At 43.5% G+C, this 15,064-nt stretch overlaps 1 protein-coding gene across 1 annotated transcript in view; it reads left to right on the top strand.

Annotated features, from left to right (window-relative positions):
- Window positions 1–15,064, top strand: part of TMTC2 (transmembrane O-mannosyltransferase targeting cadherins 2) — a 318,581-nt gene that overhangs the window by 238,869 nt on the left and 64,648 nt on the right. The window contains exon 9 of the mRNA XM_088453737.1: window positions 1,396–1,477. Coding sequence (XP_088309863.1) covers window positions 1,396–1,477 — 82 coding nt within the window. The remainder of the gene's footprint in view (window positions 1–1,395; window positions 1,478–15,064) is intronic.

Below are 15,064 nucleotides of genomic sequence, written 5' to 3' on the forward strand. Positions count from 1 at the left end.
ATCTCACTGCTTAGTCAATATATCCCAAAGCTTGAATATATGATCTAAATGTTAAGATTTCCTACTAAAACATCCTGCTGTTTTGTGATGCCCACTAAAGACTACATCTTGCCCTATGTGTATATATTATTTTGTTTTTTTAACACATTTCATTGGTTCATTATTGTATTTAAATTCCATTGCCTTTGCATATAATTTATTCATTGTGTCATGACATATATTGGAAAACAGCCCTGGTTGAGCCCAGAATCAGAATTTAATAGAAAGCAGTCTTCCTTCCATCTAGTAAAACTGTCAGTGTTCAAGCCACAGTGCATGGTCATTTCTCACCCAATGAGCTTGTTGGTAACCCGACCTGCAGACCTGCTCAGGAGCTAGTGCTAATTTTTACAGTTCTTTACATCCTGATTTCAGATCTACCTTTTCAAGAACAGAATCTGGCAAATGAAAAACAAACAAAAAAAAACCTAATATCATAATAGTAATGCACACCTGCAATTACTTTTTTTCTGCTAGCGATAGCAATATGATAATATTAGTATGGAGCTTAAGATTTCTAAAGCTTCAACTCAAATAAGTGATCCTCAGTTGCCGCATAATTACTTGCCTGAGTCAATTTACAGTACTCACTATATTTATTGCAGATGTGCATGAGTAGTGGACCCTAAAGCCCATATATGGGTTTTCAGTTCCACTGATGTGGTAAAAAAAAAAAAATAGTTTACTTTACAAATAAAAATTATTTAGATTAAAACATTTACTGATTTAAAAAAAATCTGTTAAAAAAAAGCATTGTTTAATGCTTTACTCTGCCATCGCCGTAGGCGATAGCAGAACAGGTATCGCAAAAGTACAGTATATGTTACCTCATTCACATATTAGGTGAAGCAAAAACAAGCCCTGTTGCTGGTGATAGGGCTCTCCCTTATTGATAAATATGCCACAATGCTTTGCTGCTGTGAACCCTCATGGTGCATAAGACGTGGGTAGTAGTGAAGTAGTACAGTTTTGATACATAATATCAGCCACAACTACTAAAAAATCTTATGAGCCTAAAGCTACAGTAACTATTTTTCCACTTATTACATAGGCTGTTTACTCAGGTTTATTACATATTCTTCACCAAGCATGGTACCTGTGTGTGACATTGAGAAAGGACCACCCACTGCATAGATGGATTCCCACATAACTCATGGTCCTACGGATATACCTCTCAGTCACTTCAAATGCAAAATGTCTTATTACATTATACCATAATTTCAATGTTTCTTCCATACATTTTAAGTTAGTGATTAATAGTAAATTAATTAAACTGCATCACAAAGATCCATTGTAAACTGCCTTCTGTCACGAACTGTAATACCAATAGGCATAATAGAATATATTTTCTTTTAGAGTCGCAAAAGTGAAGCTGAGCGTTACTTCTTGAAAGCAATTCAGCTGGATCCCACCAAAGGAAACTGTTATATGCATTATGGTGAGTCTTAATTATAAATAGTAACCACCTTCCCCTGTGATTACATACTTATTGCCTAAGCAACATCTGTTTTGATAATGTTTTAAGGATGGCGAGCTAATGTCAATGTTTGAAGTAGTAATTGCACATGATGTATTCCATTTATTTCTGTGCATATTGATCACCGTCTATTTATGTTGAAAACATTAATGTTCACTGATGCTACAGTACAGTAGAAGATGATCTCGCCAGGCGCCTGTGAATGATTTATAATATATCACTACTGCTCAAAACTTATAGTACTGAATATTGTGTTTAGGTATGCATATAGCTCACACCGATTCAAATTCTGTTAACATTCCAATTTGTTGTTGACCGTCTGGTGATGCAAAACCAGTGTAAAATGAACATCAATTTCCGTCAGGATTAGTATTACCAAACATACATATTTAAAGAATGGTTCCTTCTTGTCAACGTTTGAATGGTGTAGCTCATGAAATCTTGGTGGGAGGCACGGAGAGGAGGTAGTGGTGTTTTGCGGGGTGATTTGTAGCAGGGTACAAGGGCCACGATGACTTGATTCAGCATAAATCATATGATCAAGCCTCAGGACCACCTCGCTAGGGAAAATGGGCAGTGTCCTAGCGGCTGGTTCACTGTCCCGGGAGTGCGGGAGAACTAGCAGAGCTATGGCGATGGTTAGCAATGGTAATTGTTCCCATCTTGAAGAATTAGAAAATGTAAAATTCAAACAGTGTTGGTTTGTACAGTGGTGCTGATTGAATAGAGCTGCTTCAAAGTCAACATTTACATGTTGTCAATGATGGGAGAAGACCCCTGTAGATGCCCTAATGGATATCTATCAATATATGTTCATTAATTTGTACTTATTGAAAACTGTGGGCCAAATGTGACAGGGTGAGAGTTTAGAAAATGTGAGAGTTTAGCAGTAATCTCTCACACTTATCAATCTTGATTTAAACCTCTATACGATCCTGCCTATACCTTCTAAATTCTGCCTATACCTTCTAGAATTGTCACCATTTAGCGTAATGACTCGCACAGTAAATAAATACCTTCAGACTTTGAATGTGTTTCCAAAGCACAAAAAGTTATTATTCAACATAAAAACAGATGGTTACATGCTGCGATCTACAGACAATTAGCGCAAATAAATCATACAGACCCAAGGTACAATTGTTACATACGCACGCGCTCTGGGACCAGATACCGACATCAGCAAGAAACCTCCATCAACAGCATCAGCAAGAAGACTCCCGATTGGGGTCAGAGAGCACACATATATACTCTTACAGGGATAGGCAATACAATAGGCAAGTTTGGCTTGATTCCATTGGTTCTCCGTCACGATGCTTCTGTTACAGGACAGTTAACAGGTCAATTCAAATGGACACAGGTCAGCCTCCGACAGCCTTTTGTCTCCTTTTTCCCGCTGCATGCAAATCTAAGCTGCTAACACCACAGAGTACATTTTAATGTTTTTACTCTCTATAGTCCATAGTTCGCAGATGCATGTTCCGATCTTCTCACCGATGGTACCGGAAATCTGTTGAGGCAGAGTAGATCAGTACAACACCAACATGGTCCGTTCATCATGTACTAAACCTTAGTTGCAGAAAACAGTCATTTCTTTACATGCTGGGATTGTGAATGAATCGTGTAATAATAACCCTTTTGCGCTACGGAACTATTGCTTTAAGTGTATGTATGCAAGGGAAAACAATGCTAAATAGCGTTGTGTGTCTGGGAGTCTGTGGGGTACGTAGCGAGCAGCGCTAGGCTGGAAAGGTATCTTTGAGTGTGTGGGACTATGGGCCTGATTCAGAGCCGGACGCAATTAGCGCTCGCTCGTTAAGATTAAGGGGGTGGCTATTCAAATGAACCGTTCGCTCTTTGCAGTCTGTTCACGCCTCTGGCCGCTCGCATCCTACGTCATGCCCGCTATTTATTAGATTAATCGAGTACATAAACCAGCGTATGAACTGCTCGCTATTCTTGTGGTTGGTTTTTGCTACCACAATCTTGCTAGCAGTTCTGGCTATAAAATAACCCAGTGACGTGGTCAATGATGCTGCTGTATTAATTATGCACACCCATAAAACGCCCGTTTTGACCTTTAAGCACGCCTGCGTTTGGATCTCCACTCCCCGTTTTCAAGCATCTTCCCCTGTTACCACCCACATACGCCTCATTCTGTCACTCAAATTATCAGGCATTCGCTATTTTGCGAGCACATGAATTTCGACCGCACTGACTGGTTCGCGCATGCGTATAACGATCCGTACGCATGCGCAGTTGGACAAACATCGCTCGGAGCGAACGAGCGGCCGCTAACGAGCGGCTCTGAATCAGGCCCTAAGTTAGTATTGGTTGTGTGGGGATTGTATAAAGTGTTCTAATGCGTTTCAGACGAACAGTACAGTTTAACTATATTACACTCTCTGCGCTATGAGAAGTGTTGCAGTGTGCTGGAATGTTATCCTTAGGTGTTTTGACTACTGACAGTATGATTTTGAGAAGGATTAATAAAAGTGTTCTCATGCTAATCATTAGCTATTTTGCATTGTGCACTGTTTAACATTGCATGTATGTGTTAATGTGAATGCAGGGAAAACACCACTAATTTGCAACTATTTTGCGCTGTTCATATTTAAGTCTGTGGTGATTTTAATGTGTTGGAAAGTCATTTTTATGTATGTTAAACACTGTCGGTATGTGTTTGGGGAAGATTGTTAAAAAGCTGGCCGTGCTATTTATTAGCAATTTAGCGTTGTGTTTTGTGTACTATGTGGTTTTGACAAAATGACGCTGTGTGACCTATTTCTAAGATGGAGTCTTGTCGCCATTCGCAAGATGGCGTCGCTCCGATCTAATTTTAAACTGATCCTGTCTCAGCCAATTATCCGGCTTCGACACACTAGTCGAGTTTTATCTTCGAAATGGGAAAACATTTGGATGAGAGTTTAAATCATGAGAGTTTTTTGAGTCTAAAGAAAATGCGTTTGCTCTCGGACTCTGTTATTTGAGCGAGTTTAAAAAGTGTGAGAAAACGCTCACATTTTCTAAACTCTCACCCTGTTACATTTGGCCCTATATTTGAATGTATTTGTATAGTTCTGAAGTGCCAAAAGTCATGGGATAGATGCCTAGTATCATGTTGTACCCTCTCTAGCCCGGCGAAGTGCAGCAACTCGATGTGGCAGTGATTCCTCAAGTGGACAGAAGACCTCTTTTGACCCATGCCTTCTGGATAGCTGCCCACAGCTCCCTGATATTTGTAGGTGCAGGATCTTGGGTGCCAATGGACCTCTCCACCATGTCACACAAATGCTCGATTGGGTTCATGCTGGGCGAACGTGGTGGCCACACCATTTGTCGGAACCAGAATGCTCTTCGGTCTAATTTTGGACAACTTGTGGCTGATGATACGGTGCATTATCCTGCTTGCATATTTAATCGTTTTAGGGGTACATGATGTCCATTAAGGGCTGCAAATGATAATCAAGCAATGCAGAGTGTTCGGGCGCACCCAATCCATGCCATGTGAACACACCCAACGCCGTTATGGAACAAACACCAGCCTGCACAATGCCTTGATGACAACTGGGGTCCATGTCCTCATGGGTTCTGCTCTACACCCGAACCCTACCATCAGCCTGATACAACTGGAACCATGCCTCATTGGTCCAAGCCACATGTTACCAGTCCTCCAAAGTCCAATTAACAACGTAACTAGCCCAAGTGAAGCGCTGTGTCTGGTGTAGTAGTGCTAACAGGGGCATTCTAATTGGTCTTCTGCTCCCATATCACATGGGAGCTATAGAACGCTGCATTGACCTGCTGGATATGTGTCTGGTACCTCCTGCATTGAATGAGGACGTGATGTGAGCCAGTGTTGCTTGTCTGTTACCACGGACAATTCTGGCCAAGCACCACTTTTAATGAACATTAAGCACCCATTTTTGGCCACTGCGCTGCCCACAATGGGTGCTAATGCCTTCCATGAGGTATTCCTGGTACACATGTGTTAGCGTAGATTGAGGAATGTTGAATGTCTGCACAACTTCTGAAATGGAATGTCCCATCTGTCAGACACCCACTATCAAGTCCCGTTGGAACTCCGATAATTCACGTCGCCTTGCCATAAGCAGCCTCAAACTGCATACAAACTGACTCACGAGATGTCAGATTACAACTGATGCAGGTCTGTGCATATCCAAGATGTCACAGTACGGTGACACCACCTACCATTAGCCTTTGCATACTGTATCCCATGACTTTTGGCACTATATAGCTATGGTACCAGATGGAGGACACTACATTACTGGACCAATAGCAAAATTTGGGTCCCCTGCTCTTCTCTTTTGAGCATGTGTGCAGCCTCCGCTTTTGCACATAAACACCGTTTGAGCTTCACTATACAACCTTTAAGATGACAATATGTTGAAGTGGTGGCAAAACTACCACCATAAAAGAGAATGTAATAGCTATGAGCCCCCTCTCCTCATGAACTCGTTGCTGATGCACCCCTTGCAACTACTATAATTACACTAATGGCTGCTGCTAATGGCTAGTACTGAAAATTGAAGTTGAAGAGTGTGAAGAGGAGACCAATTTGTACAATGCAAAACTAAATCTATTATTTATCAATAGATTCTGTGACAATAGGTCTAACAATAATGAATATAAAAAAGGTGATGCTGCTGTAATGTTGGGACAGCTTTGCGTAGTCTGCACAGAATAGTCTTGGCCACCGAAAGATAGTATCCACAGACATATTTCCAAAGTTCAAGCCAACAGCATGAACATCTCAGGTCGAAAGCTCTATAACAGCGATTTTCAAAATTTTTATGCCCACGCCACACCGAACAAGATTTAAAATTTGCTAAGGCACACCATCAGTCCCCCACGGGAAAAAAAACACACACATTTGCTCCCAGGGGAAAAAACACTCACAAATTGGCCCCAGCACAGGAAAACGAACAGACATTGGCCCCCACAGAAAATCAACCACACACATTGCCCCCTACAGAAAAAGATAAAATACAGTGGCCCCCACAGAACAAAAACAAACACATTGGGCCCCACAGAAAAATATATAAAACAAAATGGTCCCCACAGATAGAAAACAAACACACACATTGCACCCACAGAAAAAAAAAACAATCACATTGGTTGCCTCTCAGAGGAAAAAAAAAACAATCACATTGCTCTCCACAGAAAAAGAAAATCACATTAGCCCCAACAGTAAAAAAAAAAATAACCAGCGGAGGAGGCTCACTGTCGTCCCTCTCCTGTCCCTCATTGGCTGGGCTTGCTCAGTCACTCAGTGACTGAGCACACAGTGCAGAGCTAGGAACAGTGTTCAGGTGGACGTGCAACGCAGTGTCGCATCTCCATAGGTCATGGCCCGGGCGTGCCTGAGCCTCCCAGAACTGCCCAGGCCAACAGTACAAGTAAAGTCAGCTCTGACTTTGCTGACCTTGTGGCACACTTGACAACTGCTCGCTGCACACTAGTGTGCCACGGTACAGTGGTTGAAAAACACTGCTCTATAAACTACTGTACTGTGATTGGCCTGATTCTCCTGTGGATTTTATTTATAAAAGGAATGTTTGTCAAATTGAGATTCATATGCAAATTATTCCCCAAAGGCCAACTATTGAATTTTGGAGGAGGTCTATGTAGTTTGGGAATTTTTTGGGGGGCTTAAATATTCAATAACAAGTGTATATTTTTCTCTCTAACTTGAAATGTTGATTAGTTTTTAATTGATTTGCAAATGTGTGTAAGGAAGACTTCTGCATTTTATTTATAAATAGAAGGTAGTTTTAATTATTCCTTCTTACTGCCTGGAAGGAGTGTATTGCGGATGGGGGGATATGGTGTGTTTCTTTTGTAGATAATCCTTCTTGTTCAGGCACCTGTTGTTACTTATAGATTGTTTGGGTGATTTCCAATTTGTGTTTTATTTATTTTTCATTGTTTCACTGAATTGTACACTATAGCCAAAATGGGAAATTAATGTAAATTGCAAATAAATGCAAAAATTTGTTTCAACTACTGTTTTCCAGTGACTAGATGTGTTTATAAACAGATGTTCTGCTATCTTTCAGCATCCACTATAGGAATTTGCTTCTTTCTATTTTTAAAAGATGTGAACGGTGTATCGCCTATCCTGCATAAAACCCAAACCAGCGGTTCAGTGATCCATTTCGGCAACTTTTAATGTCCAATCATATGGGGCGTACATTTAAATAATAAATTATATTTACTCAAAGTTCTTATGTGTTCCAGTCTATTTTATAATAAAGCACAGAGGAGTTCATTCAGACCCGCTCGCTAGATGCGTTCACTTGCACCCAGCATATGCAAATCTAGCGCACGCCCAGCAAGGCAGGCGATCGCACGGCAAGGCATTAGCACGCCCACTATGTCTTGGCATACGATCACTTTGTGTATGCAGACGCCCACCAGCTATTCTTAAGACGCCCACTTGCGCACGTCATCTCCAGGAAGTGTATGCAACCATTGGTACATTGGGTACCATCGGAAGCGAACGCAGCGCTTGAGGTTGGCTATACCCTACCGCAAGCACTGTGATCACTTCAGTGTGAAATACAACCAGGTGACATGTACTATGGCACTCCGTCTTAATTATGGATGCCTCTGAAATGACGTTAAGATGCTCGGGCACGCCTATGTTCGCACCACCACTCCCCTATTTCTAATGGCCAGCCCCTGTCACCACCCACAAACAGCTTCTCCTGTCACTCACTCTGCTGGGCTGTCTATGCACATTGAGCGAACGCTTTCCGATCTTTCGCACACGTGCACTGCAATGGATACGCATGCGCAGAATGCGAACATCAGCCATCTACGGGTGAACGCATTCTAGCGAGTGGGTCTGAATCTGTATAGGCATACACTTCTTGCAGAGCTGGGGGCAGGGCCACACCTCAGGCAGTAAGCTGCACAGAAAGAGAGTTTATAGAGGCATGCCTCAGTGTATGGCGTGCTTTGAGCACTGGTGGAAACCTTGGATGTGTCATGTGACCAGGAAGTGCACTGCAGTGTTTAGAGATAATAGCTCAGCAGCAAGAGAATACACAGTGAAGCTTAGTGTAGTGAGGGGAGAGTTACAGTGAGTAGGGAGTGAGACAGGCAGGGCGTAATTAGGGTGGTGCCGCTGGTGCGCCCGCGCTCTGTGGGTGGAACTGGCAGTCTCCACCCATGATCACCCCTTCTCATCTGCCACGGCCAGGGTTGGATTGGGCCACCGGGAAAGCTGGACTGGATCCCCCCTGTCATTTGCAGCTGCAGCCCACTGTCACACATAGTGACAGTGCCGTGGCTGCGCATAGGGCAGGAGTCACTGATAGCGGAGGTTTAACTGTGCCTGTGTGGCTGCGTGAGCTGCAGCATAAGCTAGGGCAGGAGAACTCTGTGAATTGGGCTGTGTAGGGGTGCGGTATAGCCTGTTTGGCCACCGCCACATGGCCCTTACCTTCCTCACTTGTGTGGCTCCTTTTCACACAGCGCTCTGAGCCAGCAGGAGGGGACATCAAGAGGCTGCAGCAGCAGCACACAGAGACCCCGTGCTCAACCTCAGATAGACAGGGAGTTGGTTTACTTTAATTTCCTTTCTGAGGCTGAGTAACAGCTGCAGAGAAATGGAAGCTAGCTAGCCAGCCAGAGCTCGGAACTACAGGAACAGGACCTGCTCCAGCCACACAAGATACAGGTAAGAGCTGGGGCATACTTGCCTACCCTCCCAACTCGGAATGGCAGGAATGCCTCCCGGCGGCTGCTGACCCCTCTGCAGCCCCCTTCCCTCACGGTTTTAAGAGAAATCCCCGCAGCGGGGAAGCCGGTGAAGTGATTCACGCTGAATCGCCTAATTTTTAACCTCCCCCTGCTTCACAATGACTGTAATATCGTCATTGTGGGGCGGGGCAAAATGATGCGATCTCATGGCCATGCCCACGCTCCACCCACAAAAGCTGGCTGGCCGTGCCCAAAAAAAAGCTGCCTCACCGCACGTCACTAGCTTACACATAAGATTCTGTTTTGTATTTGGTGCTCACATCTATTTTTTGAATATTACAAAATTCAATTGGTATATAGTCTAAAAATTCCTGTGTCTTCCTATATTTAAAGCGGCAATCATTTTAAATGCTAAACCAAGCTGGTTTTGCCTTTAAAATGATATTCACTTTAAAAATACGGGAAGACTCCCAGATTGCACCCTATTCCATAAACCCCATGATGTACCGTAGGATGCGTTTGATGTGATGTGAATATGAACATGAATTAAGGTCAGATATGTGACTGCATATCTCCCAGCTTTGTAGCACCGGATGAAAGCTGGTGGCGTGCAGGCATGGCAACACCCACAGGTCAATAGGTTTATGTGCGTTTCTCCGGCGCTGGATGTAAAATATTTTCTTTAAAAATAGTAGGATAAATTAGTTAGACCAACAATGTGCAAGTCCTAATAAAAGTTTTGTTGGCTTTAGTTGTGATCGGAATTAATCCTATGTGGTGTAGAGCTAGTGCCTGATTCAAAGGTGCATACAGTGCTGATGTCGGATGCAAGCGGACAATGGACCTCATTCAGAGCCGCTCGCAAAATGCAAGCGCTCGCTCTGAATGAGGGCGGCCGCATCTAAAAGATTATCCGGTCTCCTGGCCGCTCGCTAGGCTATGGGTTACCACCCACAGCCTTAACGAGCGACCAGGATGATGGTCGCAATGGTCAAGACCATCGGGGCTTGTGACGAGACCCTTTTGGTAGTGCCTCGTCTGTCGCAAGCCCCAGAGAGCTTTCGGCTCTAATAGAGCCGGAAGCTCTCCCACTGACATCATTGGTGATGTCAGTGGGGCCGCCCACAAACGGCAAGCGTTCACTTGGGAACGCCTCCGTTTGTGAAACCCCCCCCCACCCCACCTACAAAACGCGGCAAGCTGTGGATCAACATCGACAGCTGCCCCTTTTGTAGTGAGCCCCGGAGCGAGAGAATTTCTCTCTCGCTCTGGGGCTTGCGCACGCGCAGTGCGGTAGCTGCGCGTGTGCACAGCCAAACATCAACCCGCTTGCGAGCGCTCAGGTGCTTGCGAGCGGGTCTGAATGAGACCCAATGTTTTCAGTATTTGGATGTGTCCAAGTTACACTGTGCATGCATCCCAATGGTTACCGCTGTAAGTGCAGATGGAAATTGAAACGCAGGGAGGTTGATTTTTAGTAGACATTCCTGGTAGGTAACTAGGGTGGCTAGCCAGAGACGCATAAAGACAGTTACATTGACACAGTAGTCCATGTTCAGACAGTGAAATTACAACGCCAAAAGGGCTGGTGCAAGCATCAAAGTTGCAACCAATGGTACATCATAATATGTGCCGCAATGGAATAGCGCCACAGCCAGTGGGCGTCTCAGTTGGCTGGGAATCGGTTGCGACATTAGCATAAAGATGCAGCGGCAGCCATGACTGACTGCACCGCTGAATCAAGTTGTTAATCTCTAACTCATATAATAATGAGAAATTGATGTAAAAAAAAGATAAGCCAAGTGGTCAGTGAAATAAATTCATTTTAATGATTTAAAAGATAAAAGCATGGAATCTAGGGTGTTCATTCCTTCACTTCCAGGAATCAATGGTGTACAAATATACAGTCAGGTCCATAAATATTGGGTCATTGACAGAATTTTCATATTTTGGCCTCTATTCACCACCACAATGGCTTTGAAATGAAACAAACAAGATGTGCTTTAACTGCAGACTTTCAGATTTAATTTGAGGGTAATTACATCCAAATCAGGTGAACGGTGTAGGAATTACAACGGTTTCTATATGTGCCTCCCACTTTCTAAGGGGCCAAAAGTAATGGGACAAACTAAACAATCCTAAATCTAACTTTCACTTTTTAATTCTATGTTGCAAAACCTTTGCAGGCAATTACAGCCTGAAGTCTGGAACGCATAGACATCATCAGACGCTGGGTTTCATCCCGGGTGATGCTCTGCCAGGCCTCTACTGCAAATGTCTTCAGTTCCTGCTTGTTCTTGGGGCATTTTCCCTTCAGTTTTGTCTTTATCAAGTGAAATGCATGCTCAATTGGATTCAGGTCAGGGGATTGACTTGGCCATTGCATAACATTCCACTTTTTAGCCTTAAAAAACACTTTGGTTGCTTTTGCAGCATGCTTCGGGTCATTGTCCATCTGCACTGTGAAGCGCCGTCCAATGAGTTCTGAAGCATTTGACTGAATATGAGCATATAATATTGCCTGAAACACTTCAGAATTAATTCTGCTGCTTTTGTCAGCAGTCACATCATCAATAAATACAAGGGGACCAGTGCCGTTGGCAGCCATACATGCTCACGCCATGACACTACCACCACCATGCTTCACTGATGAGGTGGTATGTTTTGGATCATGAGCAGTTCCTTTCCTTCTCCATACTCTTCTCTTCCCATCACTCTGGTACAAGTTGATCTTTGTCTCATCTGTCCATAGGATGTTGTTCCAGAACTGTAATGGCTTTTTTAGATGTTTGGCAAACTCTAATCTGGTCTTCCTGTTTTTGTGGCTCACCAATGGTTTACATCTTGTGGTGAACCCTCTATATTCACTTTTGTGAAGTCTTCTCTTGATTGTTGACTTTGACACATATACACCTATCTACTGGAGAGTGTTCTTGATTTGGCCAACCGTTGTGAAGGGGTTTTTCTTCACCAGGGAAATAATTCTTCTGTCATCCACCACAGTTGTTTTCCATGGTCTTCCGGGTCTTTTGGTGTTGCTGAGCTCTGCGGTGCGTTCTTTCTTTTTAAGAATGTTCCAAACAGTTAATTTGGCCACACCTAATGTTTTTGCTATCTCTCTGATAGGTTTGTTTTGATTTTTCAGCCTAATGATGGCTTGCTTCACTGATAGCGACAGCTCTTTGGATCTCATATTGAGAGTCGACAGCAACTGATTCCAAATGCAAATGTCACACCTAGAATCAACTCCAGACCTTTTACCTGCTTAATTGATAATGAAATAACGAGGGAATAGCCCACACCTGTCCATGAAATAGCTTTTGAGTTGATAGTCCCATTACTTTTGGCCCCTTAAAAAGTGGGAGGCACATATAGAAACCGTTGTAATTCCTACACCGTTCACCTGATTTGGATGTAATTACCCTCAACTTAAATCTGAAAGTCTGTAGTTAAAGCACATCTTGTTTGTTTCATTTCAAAGCCATTGTGGTGGTGAATAGAGGCCAAAATATGAAAATTCTGTCAATATCCCAATATTTATGGACCTGACTGTATATAGTTCTACTGTATTTAGGGTATTCGTGTGAGATATATTCATATTCTGGAAATGTTTCTTTGGATGTGTGTAATAGGATTTGGATACAGATGGGAGCAATGGACAGTTCTGAGTCAAGGATAACACCTAGGCAGTAAGCTTGAGGGGTTGGGTTTATTGTCATGTTGTCAACAGAAAGAGAGATTATGTGCTTTGTTTTATGTGCTTGTTTTGAAAGATTGTGTTTAAGGTGATGAAAGGGCATCCAAGATGAATGGCAGGAAGACGTTCAGTAATGTATGCCGAGATCTGCGGAAGATACATATGTTTGGTTATCATCCACATAAAGACCAGGCCAGATTAACAATGAGGCACAAGGAACTACAGCATCAGGCCTCCACATAAACATAGGCCCACCATCAAGACTAGCCACACTGTTATCCATGAATTGTAAGGATTAAAATTGTATTTCTCTTTTTCTCACAAAATGATGCAATATTTCTGTTTTTACATATATAGGGAGAAATTGGAATTGATAGTGTAGATCAGGGGTGGCCAACCAGTAAGAGGCAAAGAGCCCCAAAATATCTGTAGGTATATCAAAGCGCTGAGATCATGCGCACGCCGAAGGTGCACGTGCAAAAAGGGGTGTGCCCAGCTAGGCCACGCCCCTGTTATGATGTTTGCAGGAGCTTGTAAAAGTGCATGTACACAATCACCGTGGAGGTAACTAAGGGAAAGAAAAAGCCAGAACAATATAAAAAACATTGAAAAAACCTGATCCAAATAAAATACACTGAAAAAACCACATACACATATAATACACTGAAAAAGCCACATCCACATAAAATACACTGAAAAAGCCACATCCACATTAAAATACATTGGGAAAAAAAAACAGATTCACATAATACAATCCAACCCACCCTAGTTTCACTCCAGCCCCCCTTTGTGTCACTTCAGCAGCCTCTCATGTGTCACTTCAGGCCCCCATTTGTCACTCCAGCATCCCTACATGTGTCACACCAGCAACCCCCCATGTGTCACACCAACAACCCCTCATGTGTCACACCAGCAACCCCTCATGTGTCACACCAGCAACCCCTCACGTGTCACACCAGCAGCCCCTCACGTGTCACTCCAGCAGCCCCTCACGTGTCACTCCAGCAGCCCCTCACGTGTCACTCCAGCAGCCCCTCACGTGTCACTCCAGCAGCCCCTCAAGTGTCACTTCAGCAGCTCCTCACGTGTCACTCCAGCAGCTCCTCACGTGTCATGGCAGCAGATTCTCATGTGCCACTCCAGCCCCCCCTCTCTCACCGGGCCACTCCAGTCCAGCCACCTTCTCCCACACTCCCTCCCACTCCGTGGGCCACTCCAACCCCCCACATGTCACAAATAAAATGAAAAAACAAATAAAAACCCCCCACAGATCTTACCCTGTTAAGACTTTGTGTCACATAGGTAGGCTCTGGCATCTGTGCAGTGTCCTCTTCGTGGCTGCAGGTTCAGTCACAAGATGAGCTCCACCTCCTGTTTATGGCGTGACATCACCACATCACCTGCCTCCAGAGCCTCCTCTGTACAGCTGCGTGCTTATCAGAGGAGGCAGTCAGTGTCAGTCAAGGGAGCTGCATAAGAACAATGGAAGAGCCGCATGTGGCTCAAGAGCCACAGGTTGGCCACCGCTAGTGTAGTTGGCATATGTCGCACCCGCACAGCACTGGTCATAGTTCCTCTATTTCTCACAATAGGCCCTTGATTATTTCCAGCTCCAGGCCTATTGTATCCATTAATCCAGCCAGGATTGCTTACCAAGTTTGTTTCTACCATCTTCCTTTAGCTTGTAATTCTCACCCATCTGCACCATATTCATCATCCTCATCATGTGGGATTTGTTTTCATGTATGTATGATCGTTTCTGGGGCTACAAATAAACATGATGATGAAATAGATAAAGAACTTGAAAGCAAAGCGTATCTACTGCATATGTCCATGTTCAGCTTTTGAATTTTTTTCTAATGCATTTTGCAGTGCAGCCCATGGACTGTTTCAGTAGCAGTTTTGTGAAATTGTTCTATTTTTAGCAATGTGACTTGGCCCATTCAGGGAGCATGATCTGAATGGGTTGTGGTAGCCCCAAAAATCTAATTTTTTTTTTATTTACTTCATGTGCACAACGCAGTGAGTGTGCATGGCTTTTGCACTACATGAGCAGCCTTCCATTGAAAATCCTGCTTTTTGACATGGCAAAATAATCCAGCACACAAGTAACTCATGTAAAT

This window comes from Taudactylus pleione, unplaced genomic scaffold (assembly GCF_031769625.1).
Source record: "Taudactylus pleione unplaced genomic scaffold, aTauple2 ptg000040l, whole genome shotgun sequence".
Classification (NCBI taxonomy): Eukaryota; Metazoa; Chordata; class Amphibia; order Anura; family Myobatrachidae; genus Taudactylus; species Taudactylus pleione.